Source organism: Scleropages formosus, chromosome 21, assembly GCF_900964775.1.
Source record: "Scleropages formosus chromosome 21, fSclFor1.1, whole genome shotgun sequence".
Classification (NCBI taxonomy): Eukaryota; Metazoa; Chordata; class Actinopteri; order Osteoglossiformes; family Osteoglossidae; genus Scleropages; species Scleropages formosus.
In genome coordinates this window covers 16,215,957-16,235,880 of record NC_041826.1, presented here as the reverse complement: position 1 = coordinate 16,235,880, position 19,924 = coordinate 16,215,957, and the positions used below count along the sequence as shown (strand labels likewise).

Genomic DNA, 19,924 nt, shown 5'->3' with positions numbered 1-19,924 from the left:
CCTCTGGCCTTACGCCCTGTGTTGCCGGGTAGGCTCCGTGACCCCGTATGGGACAAGCGGTTCTGAAAATGTGTGTGTGTGGGGATGTGTGGGGGGGTTATTCTTGCTGTATGAATTTAAGGTAAACGCTACAGTAGCAGGATTCAAACTTGCAACCCTCAAATTAAAAGCCAACAGCCCTAACCAGAACACTACGTACTGCTTCCGGTACAACGACACATATATAACGATATACCAACAAATATGCAGGCATCTGATTTAGATCCGCAACTGCAAATCCCATAAAAAATGTGACAGAGTTGACATTTATATGAGTACTGTCACATGCTGAATCTCACTGAAAAAATCCTACGCTGAGAACTCAGACCAAGACATCACAGCTTGAAGAATAGCAAACACTTCCGATTCAAAATGGAACTTGTGTAATTCACTGTTTCTAGAAGATGAACATTAAGAAATGTGTTTGTAACCACAGGCTCAAGCTAATTGGTTTGGATAAGATGTACCATTAAAGAGATTAATAATTCCTATTTCAGTCTGTCGCAGATGGTACCAGACATATGTTCTCTCAAGCATACATACTTACAAACACTTTTAGAACTGCACCGTCGTCTTTAAACCAGTCTCATCAGATGTTATCTTTGAAATCAACTTTGATTAATTTCGTCTTTCTGTCTCGTCATTTTGGTCCTTCGACCCCTCCCTTTCCCACTGTGATCAGGCGATGGCTAGCGGCAAAGAACTCATGCAGAGCTCCTTAGCTATTCTCCATTCAGTTCTGTGATCATATCTTTATCTGAAATGAGAAAATATTGCTTTAAGCAAGATATCACTCATTCCTGCTGGATGCATCTTAAGGAATTTCTACTGTAGTCTCAAAGGACAAGACCTAATTTCTCCCACAGTTATAACTGATATGACTGAAATATCTAGGTTCTCTTGCGCAGGTATGCTGTTCACCAATTATAGTGCCATTGAGACACAGAAATATTACTGATAGAATTGCTATTCATGTGGCTGACATCGTTGCCCAAGGCAACTTTCAGGGTTAGATAATGAACATCAGGATTATTTACCTATTTATACACCATTGCATTCTGGTGCAACTCAGGGGAAGTACTTTAATTAAGAGTGGGATTTGAAAAGCAACCTTCAGATTACTTCGCACTACACCTAAGCATAGTTATCAGTAGACATTTTAAAAGAATAGAATGGAAAAAAAAGTGTATAATGTGGGAACATGTTTTTTTCCTAATAAAACCTTGCCTAATTATAATGCTGTGGAATGTAATTAGAACTACAGAATTACATTTGACACCATAGTAAGGAAAAAAAAAATGCTCACTAGAATGTCACCAGATGATGTTTGAAATGTATATATACATTTGTGTATGTGTATTCATGTGTGTATACACTTTTAAACTTTTGAACAAGACAGATCACAACACAGGATGGACTATAAAGGTCAATTTCAACCATAAGTTGAGTTTATCACTACTCAGTGAAATAATGTAAATGAAGTACAACAAAAAAATCACATGGAAAATTAATTATATATGTATACACACATACTTATATGGACATGTGCAAATTATGGGTCACTGTAAAGACAATCAAATTTTGTTTTGTTTTTTTAAATTGTGTATCATCTTCAGTAAATATAAACACAAACGGTCTAAATCTAAATCTAATTTACCCTATGGAAAATTGATTTGGAATATTATGTTTAGACTACACCATGCAGAGAGAAAGAAAGACAGACACAATGTAGTTATTTCAACTCTATAATTTGTCTGGAATGTTGTTGTAAACCTTGACAAATAAGGAAAAAAGAAGGGAAAAACGAATTTAGAGTTGTATGCATGTTTGTTTATAATATTATTAAATATTGTTGTAACTATGTATAGTTGTTTGTGTTGGCATAAAACAAAAAGTTACGGAATGTAAATTTTCAAGTTAGGGAGTATTTATGACGTTGTAATCATTACGTCATTGTGGGGCGACATTAGTACGAGAGAGTGTGGTTTTTTGCGAAAGGTTGACGTCGTCACGTTCATGCACGTATGTTGCTCGCTACTTGTGATTGGACGACATCTGCGGCTTGTAGAACCGTCCAATCATCGCAAAGCTCTGTCACGGAAACGCAGCGCAAACGTTCCAGCTACGCGACTTTTGATTCGGCGACAGTCGAGGCTCGTAAAGCAGTCGAATCACAGAGTATCTTACTCGCCGAAGGCTGTGCCAATATGGCGGCTTTCTGAGTTTCAGGAAGAAGCTATGAGTAAATAAACACGCTGTGAACTTTTACCACCTTTCAGCTAGTGTCGTCTTGTCATAAATGTGATATTACTGTACGAGGAAAAGAAGATCATGTCAAACGACGGCAGCAAAAAACAGTTCTGGAAGAGAAACAGCGCCAAGGTTCCTGGAAGGTATGTGTGACGCGCTAAGCCAGCTCGGCTCTCACGTAGCTACTGTGTCTTGAGGAATGAAAGGTATTAGGTAATGTTGTTGCACAGCTTGGAATCTGAGGAGCTCACTGTGTGCTTACGTTATTCTTTTAATTTAAAGAAAACGGTTCCTATGAATTTGCTGTCGTGGTTAGAAAGAGAGCACAAACAATGCAGGGAGAGAGAGTACTCGTGAAGCCCAGAGAGTTGTGTGTATTGCCACTGACTGAGAACCTGACCTGTGAGTGTGTGTCATTCCGTGTCGAGATACTTTTTTTCCAAACAGTTTATGCGGTTACACTTCCAGTTCAAACAAAAATGAAGGGGGCAAACCTCTTGGTTAACTTAGAAACAATCAATGTTCTTAAAATAACATAAATATTTTCTGTTTTGGTCCCCCCCCTTGCATTCATGTCTGTTCAAGTGTCTGATTGATTGAGGTGAAGGAAGTAAATTCTGAAACGTTATCCTAAGTGTAGTTAAATGCAATCAGTGATAATCACATGTATCCCCGACTTATATACACACCTTTTCATTTCTGAAAACAGTCTGTACACCAAGACTCTGTGAACAGGGAGATCCTTTCGCTATTTTGGCGGGGGAAAAATAGACTTTATGGACTTGCCCAATTGTTTCCACAAACTCCTTCCAAACTCTTAAAAATGTCAGTCTTAAGCAGTAGTAATCAAAACATTGGGATGTTGATGAACCTCAGTGCCGCAAGTGGTAGGTTACAAACTAGGTACTTGAGTCACACATCTGCAACTATGTCTCTTTCTCTAATGTAATGCATAAGTCGTTCTTTTACTGAGTTGTACGTCGCTTTGGACAAAAGCGTCTCCTAAATGAATAAATGTAAATGGGATGATAAGATACTAAACATAATCAAGAAGGAAATTAACAAACACTAAATTAGGACAGATTTTTTTTTTTAACTGTACAGTAAGTACACGTAAACATATGAGATGTCATTTACCTTCACATTTATTCGATTAGAAAATGCTTGTCTCCAAAGTGACATACTTCTTGGAGAACAATGCAGAAAGTACATTACATCACCAGGAGGGGAGATTTGGATACAGGCATGTAATTTGTAATTACTGTTTGTAATTTTTGAGCACAGTCAATTTGTCATACCACAGCATAAACCAGTATCCAGGTGGTCCCCGACTTACCATGGGGTTACGTTCCACGAAAGTCATTGTAAGCCGACCATATCGTAAGTCGAAAATGCATTTGATAGACCTAACCTGCCAAAGATTATAGCCTAGCATACATATGATGGCCATTACGGGCTTGCTGCCTTCGTGCTAGGCAGTTATCTTGAGTTTCTCCTCAAAAGTAATTGCCCTCCTCTTCTTCCTTCCACCAGTAGCAGTAGATACAGATGGGCGTTTCTCTGACATTATGGATGCACAAAACACAACCGTGTGGCACACTGGGAGATGCGGGCCGCTGCCCAGCATCGCAAGAGAGTGTCACACCGCATATCGTGTACCCGGGAAAAAATCTAAATTCAAACTATGGTTTCTACTGAATTTCTATTGCCAGCTCACCATCCTAAAGTTGAAAAAAATCTTCATTGGCTCATAACCTCTACATCATCAGGGAAAAGTCTTCCTGAAACACCAGAAAGAAATAGCCAATACTGGGAGCAGTCGGTCCATACTCCAAACGGGGGTATATCTTTTCTGTGGTCATTACGCTGAAAATCTGTAAACTCAGAGTCTGTATACCAGGGAATACCTGTATAATAATTTAAGCAAGTTATATAAAAATTTATCGTTAACGATGTAAACCCATCGTTAATCGGGGACCACTGTGTAGAGTGTTCCACATTTTTGCCTGACATTTTGACCACTCAGTATGTGAACAGTGTGTGATGTTATTGTGGAAAGAAAACATATTGTTACTGATTTTATTTTTTTTTTTCCTTCCTCTCCTTTCCAGCATACAGCATGTGTACGGTGCTCAGCACCCACCTTTTGACCCCCTCCTGCATGTAAAGTAAGTTTTGGTGATATTCTGAGACTCTGGTGCTCTGTGAGATGGTGCAGTGTCAGTGTAGTCTTTCCTACCTCATGCTGAAAATATAAAAAGTTGGATGAATTCAAAGTTTAAAATGCAAAGAACATGGCTGTAATATTTCTTTGTTTGCTATGTGTGCAAAATTTAAAATCAACCATGGAGTGGGATATGTTCTTACATATATATTTTTTTATTTTCTTAATGCTTTTTTCAATGTCTTTAAGAACCATTCTTGTAAAATAATAAAGAAAAGTTTCTTAGAAGTTTAGATTGCAATTCACTCCAAGGTATCCCATCTCCTAATGTGAGAAATTATGAAATCAGTTTGGCTTTGTGATATATCCTCTTCTTTCAGATTGTTATGGTAATATTAGTTTTTAAAAGGAGCTTTGTAATTTCTTTCCAGTTTCCTACCTTCCTGTACTGTGAGGCTGTTTGGTTAAAAAGCTTAATTGCGTTTTCTTTAGATTATTTCTACCTGACAATTCTCTCTTTAATGTCATTTATTTAATAGGTTGCTATTATATAGAAGAGACCTTTGTCCCCCCAAAACCCATAAAACCTACCATATTGACATTTTTTGCTGTTAAGTTCTCGACATTTATTCTTTGGAACTGTAAGCCTTTCAGCAACAGTTTATGATTTACATCAGCATTTCAATTCCTTGTGAATCCACCTTTGCAGGTTCCTCCAGAGGAAAGTGTATAAGCACCTTAGTAAGATAGTTTGAAATTAGTCTTACCATCTTGCTCTTACAAGAGCAAGATGGTAAGACTACTCTTTCAAAAGCAAGAATAAGTACAACAAGAGCAATAATAAAAAAATTAATTGTCCATATTGTGTCTATCGTCCTTAAATCAAAACTGTTCACACAGCTGCAGTCTGTGTTTCTCAGTGTGAAATTTAGTTTACTTTTATCCAGTATTGGTACTGTGTACTTTTTGTCTATGAGGGTTCTTTGCATGTCCTCCTTGTCTCTCAGCTTAAGGTCCAAATGGTCTTGCTGTTATGCACAGGTAGCTATCTACCATTAGAGGCATGTACACTATTCACTTGTAAAGTACATCATATCACTCAATCCTCTGCTTAGCTACATTATGACTTTGATATTTCTGGAGAGAATGTTGAGGTTTTAGTCATACAGGATGCTTCTGGGGGAAAAATTAATTTAGCTTTTGTTTGGCTGCCTCACATTTTCCATTTGTGAAATATGTTGACTGAAATAGATTTGAATAAACCCATTTTTCTTGGTTTTCAAAGCATTTGTTCTTATGCGTATTCTGATGTAAAACTCAAATAACATTTTTGATTTGGTGGGCTGTTGGCTTCTTTGAGTTAGCTCATCTTTCAGACTTGTAGAGTTAGTTTTGAACATTGTCTGGTTTCCTAACAGAGTAGCACTGGAGATCCCTGTTGATGAGCATGTCGCTGGATCCGCTTTTTAGCTTTTCACTCTTTGTCTTTTTGGACCAATAAGAGTTGGTGGAGCTGAGAAAAAGAACTGCCCAGTGACTCAACAGAATGAAAATGTTAATTTTTCCTGTCAGATTTTGAATAATAGCAAGGCTGTGGAACAGTGTGGTAAAATGATGTTTTCTCCAACTCCACATATTGAGTGAAATATGTGGAAATCTGTCAGCTGCGCTACTTTTGTGGTCATGATGTTTCACTAGAGCCAGTATATTTTATTAGTTGTGCATGACCGAAGTTGCATTACTTGTCTGCTTGTAAACTGTTTATTTTTTGTGTTCAGTTTAGTTAAAGGTGGGAGCAAGGCTCAGATGACGCCGGGGAAACCCAAGAAGGCCACCACCTTCCAGGAGTTTGAAAGCATCACCAGTGATGCTTGGGATGTCGGCGATGATGACGATGAGCTGTTGGCCATGGCTGCGCGGAATCTCAACATTGAAGTTGTCATGGAGACAGCCAACAAGGTGATTGAGAACCACAGCAAACTTCAGGAACGGCAGCAGAAGCAGGAGAGAAGGGTTGAAGGAGAGGAGGAGGATGAAAGCGAAGAGAACTTGCAACAGGTTGAGGAGGATGAGGAGGAAGGGGAGGAGACAAGCCCAGCATCGGTCCACTCAGAACCCAGCCCAGACAGCAGGATGGTGAAATCACTGAGCGAGGCTTACATTGGCTTATCAAAGGGTGAGTCAAATCTCCTGCCAGATAGTTACAGATAGCTCTAAACAATTTCTCCTTAGCATTTGTGCAAATATCTGTTGCCTGTTACTGTATGTTATAATGATCTTACAAAAGAACTGGATCCCCATATTACTGATGGAATTCAGCATTTCCATCTGTTGACAAAATGCAGCAATCACAGTCTGCGGAAAATACAACTCTTTATGTTTGCTGGCTGCTCTATCCCCTGTTCTCTGGAACATTCCCTTCTTTGATAAGGAGATGGCAAGTAAGGCTGCAGCTCCTTGCTGCTTCATTAGATAATGGCTGTCAGCACGTCTCTTGTTACAGGGGCTCAGATTGCTCCTGGTAATACACACAGCTGAGCTCCTTTTTTGTCATCTCAGGGATGAGTGCAGGTTCTGAAATGTGCTTTTGGTTTTTCCGAGGTGCAGGGACACTGCTGGTGCTGGATCTCTTAATCAACCCCAACTAACTTTTTTTTCTTGGCACGTCCTTCAGAGGTGCCCAGTGAGAAATCATCCCTCCAGCGCCAGCGTTCCCTCCCTCAGCGGCCTGTCATCCCATTGGTGGCTCGTATGGCAGACCAGAACACGTCTGGGACCCCTGCCATGACTGAGAGGGAGGCATCCCGCTTGGACAAGTTCCGTCAGGTTCTGGCTGGACCCAACACTGACCTCGGTAAGGTAGCCTGAGATGGATTCAAGAGTTTCAGTTTTCTCAGGATAATTCACTGATAAAACATTGATTATGTAATGATAGCAAAGGAATAGCTCTGGCCCATTGACAGGGCTATTTGTGCATATTTAAAGGTGTTGGTAGTTTACAAGCATAAGGCATTGCACTTGCACACATCTACCAACCTCACTCTCACAGTCACCAGTTTGAAGCTGTAGACGCTTGGCCTAGAGTTACACGAAAAGGTTGAGAAAATATCTAAAGAGACCCTCAGTACTGCTGTACAACACGTCTAGTAGTGAAACTACTGGAAGGTTGGTCACATGGACATTGTCTGACACTTCTAGCAAAGAGAAACACTTGCACATCTTGCACATTTTCCACATCAAATAGCCTTGGCTTTCTGGAGTTTCCCCTCCATTTTCCTCATCCTACTGTAGATGGCTCCTGAACATGATGACTGATGGTGACTCCCCCTTGAGGAGTTTGAAGGGCTGAGGAAGTTTTCATTTTTTCACTTGACATTTACAGAAAAAGACTTTTAGGAGTTTAATTTATAAAGTGTGTGTTGCTGTGTATGGGAGACTTTGCGCTTCTCTCATAATTTTTAATATGCCATACACATACACCTTTCTTCTTGCTCTTTAGTTGGAATATCTTTGAAGGGTTTTCTTGTCTCGTTCTGTTTAGGCAGATTATTTCTGCTGTGGGTGTCTAAGTACCTGTGCTGTAGCAGACTGTCATCTTTTTAAGTTTGGTGTATTTAGTCACTGACAGAATTGTCAAAGTAGTCTAGTCATCTAAGCATGTGCCTAGGTGGGATTTCTCAGTGGAAGCTCAAAAAAATGCTGCAAGGAGATTACTGATTTTTTATTTATTTATTTATTTATTTTAAATATTATACTGAATGGAGGAAAAATTCTGTATCAGCAATTGAGTGAACCTAACTTTTTTTTTTTTAAATAAATGTTTACTTGTATGAGGTGCTGTTCCATTGTATATAGTAGGCCAGTGCTGAATGATGAGAATTCACTATTTTGTTCACACCTCATATTTTCTGCCATATGCTGTGTGTATGGGTGCTCCATGCCATAGTCCATCCTTTAGGTCGTCATTATCTCATGATTATGTAAGGATGAATTCATCTCTATGTTACATGAGTGTGTCCTGTCTCCTGTCGTTGTGTGCTGAGTGGTGCATTTGGGATCCAGAGTTGGGTTTTGGGGTGACAGTTGTCCGCATGCTGAGATGTGTTTGTTTGGGGTGATTGACTGTATGGAGTTACCTGCTGCTGGGTCAACGCAGTACCAGGGGCTTTGGCACCCGCTTCATATGTACCCATATAAAGAGTCAGAGCCCACTAGAGTCCATCTGAATGTAGTTGTCAGGGCTTTAGTAAACATGCAAACTGGCTTGCCAGACAGGGACTGCAGGATACAGTATGAATTTAATTACATGCACATAATTAAGGCGGAGCGAGGGGCACGGAGGGGATTGACGGAATGACTGGCATCTCTCTCTTTATTCTGCAAGATGTACACTAAATCTGTGCGACAGTTCCAACAGGATGGGAGTCAAACAGTGAGCACATCAGCGCCTCTTGCCGCGATGGTTTTTATCATCATCCCAGCAATGTGAGACACTGCCCTCTAGTGTGTGATTGTTCTTTCCTGCCTTCTCCTGCTGGGAGCAACTTTAATTTTTTTCTTTTGTCGGATGATGGATGGCTGCCTTGTTTACTGGTTACCTCCCAACATTTTTCACAACTGTCTAGTAAAGACATATAGTTTTCAGCTGAAGGAGTTAGCCTGTTTCTTAGCTTAGGGGACGTTTGAAAGACACTGCACAACTTCTACTTTTCAAGGCAGCATGTCAAAGAGACGGATGCTTAAAAAAAGATTAGAGCAGTTGTGACACCACTGAGCAGTTTTGATTGTGAACTAGATAACACTGACCAGTTGACTAAAATGCATCAAATTATATTAAGTCCCCTATGTTAAATATAATAGTTTAATTGTTTGGTATCATGATATGTTTGTAGGGTAATTTGAACTGCGTGGTTGTATGTGTGTGGTGTTTGCAGCTGGAGTGATTTTAACAGCATACATGGAATGAGTGATTTGCATGAATGTTGTAGTTAGCCCTGTATGAGTCTTTTCCTTTATTGGATTATTTAAATGAAGGAAAACAAAGTCGAAAAACAGCATTCCTTGCTGGACACACTTTTATGCAATGTATGCATATATGCCTTCTCAGTGTATGTCTAGCTGTGTGAATGGCGAGTGTGAGTGATGGGGACAGCCCAAGGAAGACCAGCCTTGTCTCCAAGGTACAGGACATGCCAGGAATGACAGGGTAGTTTGAGACTCCATGGCTGTGGTTGAAGTTTGAGCTCCGCTTACGGGCAGTGGGTGGCATGTCTCAGGGAGCGCACATTTCTGTCACTTCAGCTGCCTTGCTCTGACAGCAGGGCATGCCTGTGTTTAGAGGTCATCACAGTGGAAAGAGCAGTTGACCTTGACGTGCTTCAAACTCAGTTTGTTTCAAAGAGACAAAGGACCTCACCTGACTGCTTCTGTGCTGGGAAATTTTTTTATTTTTTTTTTATTTTTAAAAGAATTTCCATCTCTGGTCTTTAACCTTCTTCTCCACATAGGCAGGCTGAACTGCTCTAGCAAGCACCTTTTCTCCAAAGTCCAGATTCCCCACTGCTTGAGTCATGAGGTTTTACTTCCTGGTCCTTTTTTTAGGAGGACAGAAGGAAAGTGCTTAGATTGTGCGGCTCCTCCTCTCCTTTGCAATTACCTTGTGGTTACCTAGGTGACAAGGCCCTTCTCTCTCAGTGTCTTCCTGGTGCTCGATGCTGTGGAGCTTCTGGTCCCCAGGACACTCCCACAGCTCCTGTCCCTGCCCTGCTGTCCTCTGTGCTCCAGGCTTGGACCGCACTTACGCCTGTCACTATGTACTCATCATGGCTGAGACCCAGGATTTATTCACTGGTTTTAAAAGCAGGGAGAATTAATTTAATTGCAACCTGTATCCTGTGGATGGATTTTAGTGTAGTTTATCATGTTGAAATCAATTAATGCCTGTATATATGTAGTGCTTATGTCTGTATATACTCAGTGTTTCCTGAAAATAGCAACAAATAAGACTGTCTAACTTCATGGGCCTCTCTCATACTGAAGATAACATCTGATAATGTCACAGTTTGTCCTGATATAAATCAAGTAGAAGGGAGAATTGGTGCCCAAGTGAACTGGGAACATAAAGTCAGGAGGCTGACCTCCAGACCTGTAGTGTTGAAACCCCTGAGCAGCAGTGATCAGTCATACTCTTAATGCTGTTTGCTTCCTGTTTTTCCTCCTTAAAGATGTACAAAATGGGTCTTTTTAAATTTTTTTAGACAAATGATGCAAATGCTCTATGTCGCAGTGCTGTTTTGCTAGGCAACAAAAAGCACATTGTCCTTTCCACTCAGCTGACATGTTTCTCAGAAGATAAGAGACATGGACTGGGTGTTGATACCTCAGAAGAATAAATTAATTAGAAGTGTATACTGGAACAGGGTTGAGTAGCCTCAAGCAGCTTTAGCTATGTTGGAGTTTAAAGATGCTGGTTTTTACATGTCTACAATTTCAGATACTGTTGCCTGTGAGGTCAGAAATTCCCAGTATTTTCCCAGTATTTTCTACCTGAACATTCCAAAGGTCAGTTTGCAATTTTAGAAGTTGTTGTGATGGGTCTGATGTTTGGATAGTGTTAGGAATGGTTTGGATCTGGATTCTGATCTTGACTGGGTGCTTGCACCAGTGGTTGCTTGTTTTACAGTTGTGGGACCAAGTGGACTAGGTGGGCTCTTCATAGAATCACAGAGAGAGCTGCTGTTAGTGGCCTGACCAAGCTTGTATTTTTTTGGCAGACGGGTCTCAAAACAACTTGCACAGCTGCGTTACTTGCTGAAAAAGTAAGAAAAGCGTTGACCTTCATTAGAAGAAGTTTGGGAATAAAGTCTTTAAACAAGATGCATAACTTTCCACCTCTTTTCCATTGCAGAACAATTCATTAGAAATATAGGCATATTTTGGTTGTGCCACTGGGAGCTGGATTTGATTGAAGCACAAATCATTCTGGCCTTCATTTTCACGCGCTCTAAAATTAGAAGTGCTGTCCATTACGATGTGCTAGTTAGCCTTTCAATAAGCTCTTCTCCCCCACTCTATCAATACTCTTTTCAGGAAGATATTGATTGATTGACTGCTTTTGTGGGATTGTGAAGATCAGCCATCTACATTGTTACTGACAGCCAGTCTTTACATACTGAATCGTGTCCTCAGTTTAAGTAAGCAGAGATGAAAAGATTGAAATGAAGACAGACTTAGAGGCTGGTAAGCAATACAAATGGGACCAACTTATACAGAAAAGACTTAAGCCCATGGGCCAAACCACTGAAAGCATCTAGGTGTGCTCATGCAGAACTAAGTGGGTAACTATGGTGGTTTTCCAGGCTGCCATGCGTTCTCAGCTTGTTTTCAAGGTCAGCAGAGCCTGTCGTAAATTGGAGTCCCTTTACATAGGCTGTTCCCCTTTTCAGTGGAGGGAAACAATTTCTCGCAAAGTGGTCCTCATGCATATATATTAATCACAGCTTGGTGGTGGGTGTTTAGCCCAGCATCTGCTGGATAAAGGCTCTTTGAGTCGCAGGGGTGAGCAGGCCTGTCACAGAATCGCCCACTGTGCAGCCCTGGCCCGATTTTTATGCTATAAACAACTAAATAAATAGCATCCTTGGCTCCACATCCTAATGGTTTATTGTGTGACTCAGAGGCTGTAAGATGACATTTTTTTTAATGCAAGTTATACATACATGTTGAGGATTGTGTCAGAGCCCATTCTTATGGGGTGTACCTGGTAAACAACACAGTTTCGCAATGAAGGAGAAGGGATTTACATTGCAATCAATTAAAGGAACCTTTACTGTGTCCCGCAGAGGTGACAGGATCCCATTGTTGCCCCTTCAGCCACCAGCTCTATATTTCATTTCTCTGTTCAGGTTATACATGGAAGTATCTTTTTACTAGAACTCCATTACTTTATGAGCTTACTTGCACATCACTTTGTCCTTTATTTGACATAGAGTACAACATGACTTGAATCACAGGGACCCAGGCGCATGCTCAAACACACATACACACACAAGCAGCTTTTGCAGAGCGTAGACAAGAACTCGATCTTTAATGAAAGAAATGACAGCTGTATGCTCGGAATACCTGTGGAATTGATTCCAGTCTTTGTCATTGATCTTGGAAATTATCAGCTAAGTTTGGCTTTCTTCAAATCTTTAGAGCAAGCTTAAACTTAAGCATGGATGAAGAGCGGCTGAGCTCCAGCTGTTAAAATGCCGCTATGTTCCAGACAAAAAAATGTATATATGAGGGGGCAACCTTTATAGTTGCAAAAAAAATGCATATTTATGAATGATTCCTTTAGGCAGAATTTCATTTATCTCTTTATGGCGCTCGTAAAATCCCTGACAGGAACCACATATTCTCAGTGGCTGGTGGCCTCGCTCTGGCTCGCCAGCAGGATGTTTCGACCTCAGACGGTAATGGCCGTTTTAGAAGCCGGTGTGCTTGCCAAATAGACTTTGGGAAACATTGGATGTGTTTTTCTAGGTTGTAGCGAGACCTTGAGGCACTCGGCCCCACTGACCATGTCTTTCTTGTGTTACTTGTGTCTTCCTTGTGACTCGGTGGCATTGCCACATAACATTTCAATAACATTCAGAGTTGGCACGTCTCCAGCCAGCCGGTGAGCTGTTTCCCTGTGTGCCGTACGTAGACGTGCTCGACTAACAGGTGTCTGCACACACAGGGCCTGTTAGCATCAACACTACCCTCCCCACAACACTCTGGAATGCTCAAGAGAGCAGCTCAGTTGCGAGCTGTCAGTTTCCCTTTTACTTACTGTGTTCATTTTATTTTTCATCTTTCTAATGCCCCGGTAGACCTGAGGTGGAGTTGCTTTAGGTCCCTGATGTTATAATAAAGACTGGGGGTAGGGATTCTCATTTTTTTTCAGCACCATTAAGTCGACATTTTTTGTTCAATACTCTTAATAGTTTGTGCCATTTACCGGTGCCATTGAGCATATTTGGAACTCAACACTCTGTTTTCACTTCAAGGTGAAAATTGAAAAGTAGTTTGATGTCCACCTCATATACTATTGGGTGATGACAATACAGTCAGCCAACACCCCTCTTGCTCTGCAAAAGTGGACTAAGGTAAGTCAAAAGTTGCTCATGTAAGTAAACACAGCAATGCAAGATGCGTATGCAGACCTGATTAAAAAGTAATCAGTGCTGTTCATATTCGCTTGCGGTTATGACACTGAGCTCTAGATGTGTGCCTCTCTTAGGGGGGCACCAGTGTTTCTGCTGCAGAGTCGACTTCCTTTCCACCTGTGACTTGCTTTCACATGCCCAACTGTGATGTACAGTGCTGTGAAAAAGTATTTGCCCCCTTGCTGATTTTTATTTTTTTTGCATATTTGTCACAGTTAAATGATTGAGATCATCAAACAAATTTTAATATTACACAAAAATAACCCAACTAAATACAAAATGCAGTTTTTAAATGATGATTTCATTTATTAAGGGAAAAAAGCTGTCCAAACCTACCTGGTCCTATGTGAAAAAGTAATTGCCCCTAAACCTAATAACTGGTTGTGCTACCCTTGGCGGCAACAACTGCAATCAAGCGTTTGCGATAACTGGCAATGAGTCTTTCACATCGCTGTGGAGGAATTTTGGCCCACTCTTCTTTGCAGAATTGTTTTAATTCAGCCACACTGGAGGGTTTTCGAGCATGAACGGCCTGTTTAAGGTCATGCCACAGCATCTCAATCGCATTTAAGTCTGGACTTTGACTAGGCCACTCCAAAACCTTAATTTTGTTTTTTTTTGAGCCATTTAGAGGTGGACTTGCTGGTGTGTTTCAGATTATTGTCCTGCTGCATAACCCAATGCTCTTGAGCTTGAGGTCACGAACTGATGGCCGGACATTCTCCTTCAGGATTTTCTGGTAGAGCGCAGAATTCATGGTTCCATCAATTATGGCAAGTCGTCCAGGTCCTGAAGCTGCAAAGCAGCCCCAGACCATCACACTACCACCACCCTGTTTGACTGTTTGTACAATGTTCTTTTTATGAAATGCTGTGTTAGTTTTACGCCAGATGTAACGGGACGCACACCTTCTAAAAAGTTCAATTTTTGTCTCATCAGTCCACAGAATATTTGCCCAAAGTCTTGGGGATAATCAAGATGTTTTTTGGCGAATGTGAGACGAGCCTTTGTGTTCTTTTTGGTCAGCAGTGGCTTTCGCCTTGAAACTCTCCCATTGATGCCATTTTTGCCCAGTCTCTTTCTTATTGTTGAATCATGAACGCTGACCTTAACTGAGGCAAGTGAGGCCTGCAGTTCTTTAGATGTTGTTCTGGGTTCTTTTATGAGCTCCTGGATGAGTCGTCGTTGCGCTCTTGGAGTAATTTTGGTAGGCCGGCCACTCCTGGGAAGGTTCACCACTGTTCCAAGTTTTCTCCATTTGTGGATAATGGCTCTCACTGTGGTTTGCTGGAGTCCCAAAGCCTTAGGAAATGGCTTTGTAACCCTTTCCAGACTGATACATGTCAATTACTTTCTTTCTCATCTGTTCTCGAATTTCTTTAGATCACGGCATGATGTGTTGTTTTTTGAGATGTGCTTCATTTTGTCAGACAGGTTCTGTTTAAGTGATTTCTTGATTCAACAGGTCTGACAGTCATCAGGCCTGGGTGTGGCAAGTGAAATTTAACTCAGCTTTCCAAAAAAAATGTGGTTAATCACAGTTCATTCATGATTTAACAAAAGGGGGGCGGGGGGGATTACTTTTTCCACATAGGGCCAGGTAGGGTTGGACAGCTTTTTTTTCCCCTTAATAAATTAAATCATCATTTAAAAACTGCATTTTGTATTTACTTGGGTTGTCTTTGTGTGATATTAAAATTTGTTTGATGATTTCAATCATTTAACTGTGACAGATATGCAAAAAAAAAAAAAAAAATCAGGAAGGGGGTAAATACTTTTTCACAGCACTGTACTATGGTCCTGATGCTCATGCAGCTGGCTTTTGTCTCAGCACCTCCCGGTTGTCAGTGCATGAAATAAACTTGTCTGGTAGTGTTCGGTGACATTCGAGTGGCTGATTTCAGTCTGAGCTTTTCTTTTCACATTTGTCTGGAGCCCAAAGATGAAGATCAAAATGAAGACAGGTTTCTGTTAGAGAATGGCGAAAATAAGTTTCAGTGGAATTTGTGCTGCCTTTTGGTATTTGTATTCATTGACATTTCAGACAAAATGACTTAATTACTAATGCCAGCATTAATTGCTTTACTTTACAAGTATATTTGAAGTCAAATGATTTCACTCTTTTATGTTGATGGCCTGTCCAAACATGCTGCAGAGGACATGCCCTGGTCAGAAAGCATTTTGTTTTTCTTTACACAATTGATGTGAGTTTTTGTATGGCTAAAGGCCCAGTCTTGCAGGACCTTGCTGAACTAATGTTCCTACTGCTTCATTTGGTTTAACTGTATAAAAATAACCTCAGAGAGGCAGTTTTTTTTGGAATATCAGGTGGAAGAACACAAAGATTTTTGTAAAATATATTTTTCTTTGGTGCTGCAGTTGTAGGCTTCTGTTTTCATAATGAGACTTTAAATCAGCTTTATCCAGTTTTTTTTTTTTTTTTTAATTTATTTTTTTTATAAAAAACTCTGGGGAATTGGGTAAGTTCTCTCTCATCACACATTTGCCAGTGGCCGGTGTTGTGTGTGGTCCTCCACATTTCTCCTGGAAAAGTGTGGGGAATTATTTCTCAGGAGTAGTGAATGCGGGAGACTGTGTTCTTGAGGTGTCCCACCACATTTCATCCTCTGGCTGTCTCTGGGTTCAACATGGGAGATGACAGAGAGGCATTTAGCACAACCTGCTTTCTGCCTCCTCCATCTTCCAACTCCTTCTTTCCATGGATGCAGAGCAGAGTCATCCTGCCCCAGAGGGCCCTCTGCGCTACCCTGCCAGGTGCTTTGGTGGGTGAACAAGCGAGAGGCTCTCTTTTTTTCTGTGGCGTTTCCACCTGGTTATGAATAAACCCGGCAGGCAGAGGCACCTGCTGCTGTGGTGCATTTCACAACACGGTGAGGATCGTCTGTGTGCTTCCAAATGACACATTTGACAGGCACCTTGCTGCCACTTTGCATGACAGATGCTGACTCTGAGCCAGTTACCTGAGCTACGTGGTGGCCTACCATTCTGTGTATTTGTGTGACAGCACAGTCTTGACTCTTGACTTAAGGTCTGTTTTAAGCAAAACCAATACAATGGGTGCTCTGGAGCCACAGCCTTTTTAGAACTCCATCCAGAAGCAGGAGGTCTCACCAAGACTGGAAGAGGGTCCAGGGACTTGGATAAGCCTGGTGCAAACAGCGAGAGAATGAGGACAGGCTGCCTGCTGACAGCTGCGTGTGAGGGAGGACAGTGATGAACGACCACGCCCTCTGTCTCGGAGGTGTCCACTGGGAACTGGTCACTGTCCCTGCGGCCCAGTGTTATATTTGGCACTAGTGTGCTGTTTGTGTTTCCCCTTGTTCTGCCAGATGGGAGGTCACGACCCTGTGATGTACAGGCCCATTCCTACGGGGGCCATTGACCGTACTGCTCCCGTGTACAGTGGAATGCCAGACTTCCACAGCATCTGTTCGGCCAGGTGAGGGGTCATTTTGAAGGTGTTCATTCTCAGGACGGAAGAGGGAATGTAAATTCACATCCGGCTTTCCTGACTGCGTGATTAATGCACCGCAAGGGAACATAACAGATAGTTTAATTAAGCGTCGGAGCGCAAGATTCATCGGCTAATTCCTGCAGTTGACAATGCAGATGAGGGGTGTGTAGGTGCGAGCTGAGGAGAGCGGCCCATGTGTGGCTTTCCGTTTAATGAATTGAGCACTTTCCCTGTAAAGTTTTGCCCCCAAGCACACCGTTCATTAACGTGATCATCAGACGTGCCAGACCCCTATCCTCATTTTTTTCCCCGCTCTTTGTCCCCCTGCCCTCCTCCTCTTGTTCACGAGGAGTGACTCTTACCCCCCCAGTGCCCCACCAGTAGAAGTTGCAGGGTGACGTGTTCCGTGACAGTTGGAAGAGCCGCAAGGCCAGGAGGAGGAAAAAAAGGACTGCCTTAATAAGTTGCTGTCTTTGTTCTCATTGGAAATGTGTGGGTGTAATCTTTAGAGATTGTGCCACCACCCCTCACCATAATTTCACTGGTGGCACTCGCAGACAGCGAAAGAGCAAAGATAATTACGTCCCCCATTGCATTTTAATTGCCCCTGTAATGTCTGTGAGGTGCTTTGCGGTACGGTCTGAGGAAAGCAACGCCTTATGTTCTCAGCAGCGAACGTTTCCTGACAGGATTGCGAGAGACTCCCAATGAGGGCTTGTGAAGGGTGAGTGCAGAAAGCCTACTTGGATCTGTATCTTTTTTGTGGTACAGAAGCTGAAAGCCTGCTTCAAACCACGAGGAGCTCCGCTAGTACAGAAGTACATCGTTGCGCGTTTATAGTGTTAGTGCTGTTTAAAGTGTATCTTGTTACAGTCCTGTTGTGTTGTTTTTTTTAGTTACCCCCTTAGGTGTTGCTGAGATGACGGGAGATTTCTTCACTCAGCTTTCCTTCTTGTCGGCTGTACATGTTCAAACTTCCGCAGTGCATTGTGGGTATATGCCTTCACTTTATGAGTAAAGCATTTTGAATAGTGGCATGTGTTTCTGAACAGGGAGGAAAAGTTTCCAAAGGGAGAGTACATTTCCTCTCACTCTCTGGTGAAATGTGTCACGACTGACTGGCCCGTGTTCTTGCACCACGTGGGTTCCTACTTGAGCCACCCTCTGGACTGGTGGGTTAAAAGCGCCATTGGAGTCATATGTTTTGACAGCTCTGGATGGAGTTGAGGGTGTAGCAGTCCTTACTATTGGTTTCTCACTGTGTGCATGTGTTTTTAATCCACTGTCTTTAATACTGATTACATTTTGCAATGTGTAACCTGCAGCTCATCCAGGAAGTCTTGCTTTTCTATATAGCATTTGGTGGTGCAGTGGTTAGAGCTGCTGCCTGGCACTCCAAGGACCCAGGCTTGAATCCCGCCTCATGCTGTGAGTGAGGGTACTGACTCACATCATAAATGGGTGAATCAGCATAGTTTCACATTGTAAGTCGCTTTGGAGAAAAGTGTCACGTAAATAAATAAATAAATGTAAGTGTACAGTGTGTTCACTTTGCTAAGTAGGGTAAGGGCAGCCAAGCAACACACTAGAACATAAGGAAATGGGACAGCATGTACCATGATTATCAGGAATGCTGATTTGTAACCTCAGTGTTGCTGGTTCAAGTCTCTGGAGGGTACCTACTGTTGTACTCTTGAATGGGTTTTTTTGTGCTGAATTGCTCATCTAAAATATCAATTTTGAGCAAAGCAAAAATGATTTAAAAAAAAAAGTCATAGTGAAATGAATCTTCTCTGGGTTTTAATATGTCACCCTTTATGGCTTTTCAACCAATAGTCCCATGCTGCCATCTGTTGTGAGGTTATCTGAGGCACACACCAGGGGACCCTGCGCAAAGGTCTCCGTTTCACCGCCCTAAAAACACATCTGTTTTAATTATGCGCCGAGTGCTTGGCGCTGGGGTTCATTCTGCAGCCAGATCGTTTGCACCCAAAGCGACTCCCTCCTGCGCTGCTTGCATGAGTGAGACAATAGAGTCTGGCTTGGCGCAGTGGAGATTCCTGCGAGTTTGTGTTGAATTTAAGTGCAGATTGTGGAGAATGTTAATGAATCCAGCCAGGCAGAAGAGCTTTCTCTGGGTAAATAATGGATGAAACCACACATGAATTGAGTATTATTTCTTCCCTCCATTTCTTGCTGCTTTCACCCTCTCTCTTTGTATGTCCTCTCAGTTGACACTGATAATCAGGGTTATCAATATTTTCTTTGTCCCTGGTTTTGCTTCAGTTTGAACATTATTGATCATATCTGGAGTCTGGTTGAGCTCCATGCCTTTCTGGTCTCCCTGAACTGAGGGCCACGCTCCTTTGATACCACCCGTGCCGAGTCCTTAGCTGTCTTTGCACAGTGCTTACAGGAGAGCTGGCGCTCTTCGGAGGACAGCAGTTTCTCGGAATAAAGGAGTTCACAAATGTATTGCTGTTTATGTTCTCAGTTTGTTTCCCACTTTATTATTTGTCTGCCTTAGACTTCTGTGCCAGCGTGGCAGTTATTGTTTCCTGGCCATCCATCCTGTAAACGCAAATCTCCGAACACATGGTTACAGAGATGTGTCTCAGCACAACACATTTACAGGGATCCTGTGTCTTTGAAAGCTGTCTGTCCTTCTGTATGATCAGTTTGCATTTCAGTCTAGGGATCCATTGGCTGCTGTCAAGATACAACCTTAGCAGGAAGCTCAATCAGATGTGCCTGGCAGCAGCTTCATTTTGGGCTATTTTCCAGGCTCGGTGGAAAATAGTT

At 41.9% G+C, this 19,924-nt stretch overlaps 1 protein-coding gene across 4 annotated transcripts in view; it reads left to right on the top strand.

The window, feature by feature from the left end:
• Positions 1–2,235: 2,235 nt before the first annotated feature.
• Positions 2,236–19,924, top strand: part of tbc1d22a (TBC1 domain family, member 22a) — a 90,883-nt gene continuing 73,194 nt past the window's right edge. For all 4 annotated transcript variants that reach the window (XM_018730123.1, XM_018730124.1, XM_018730121.1 and 1 more), the window contains exons 1-4: positions 2,236–2,432; positions 4,401–4,457; positions 6,232–6,629; positions 7,128–7,307. In XM_018730123.1, coding sequence (XP_018585639.1) covers positions 2,371–2,432; positions 4,401–4,457; positions 6,232–6,629; positions 7,128–7,307 — 697 coding nt within the window. In that variant the 5' untranslated portion in view covers positions 2,236–2,370. The remainder of the gene's footprint in view (positions 2,433–4,400; positions 4,458–6,231; positions 6,630–7,127; positions 7,308–19,924) is intronic.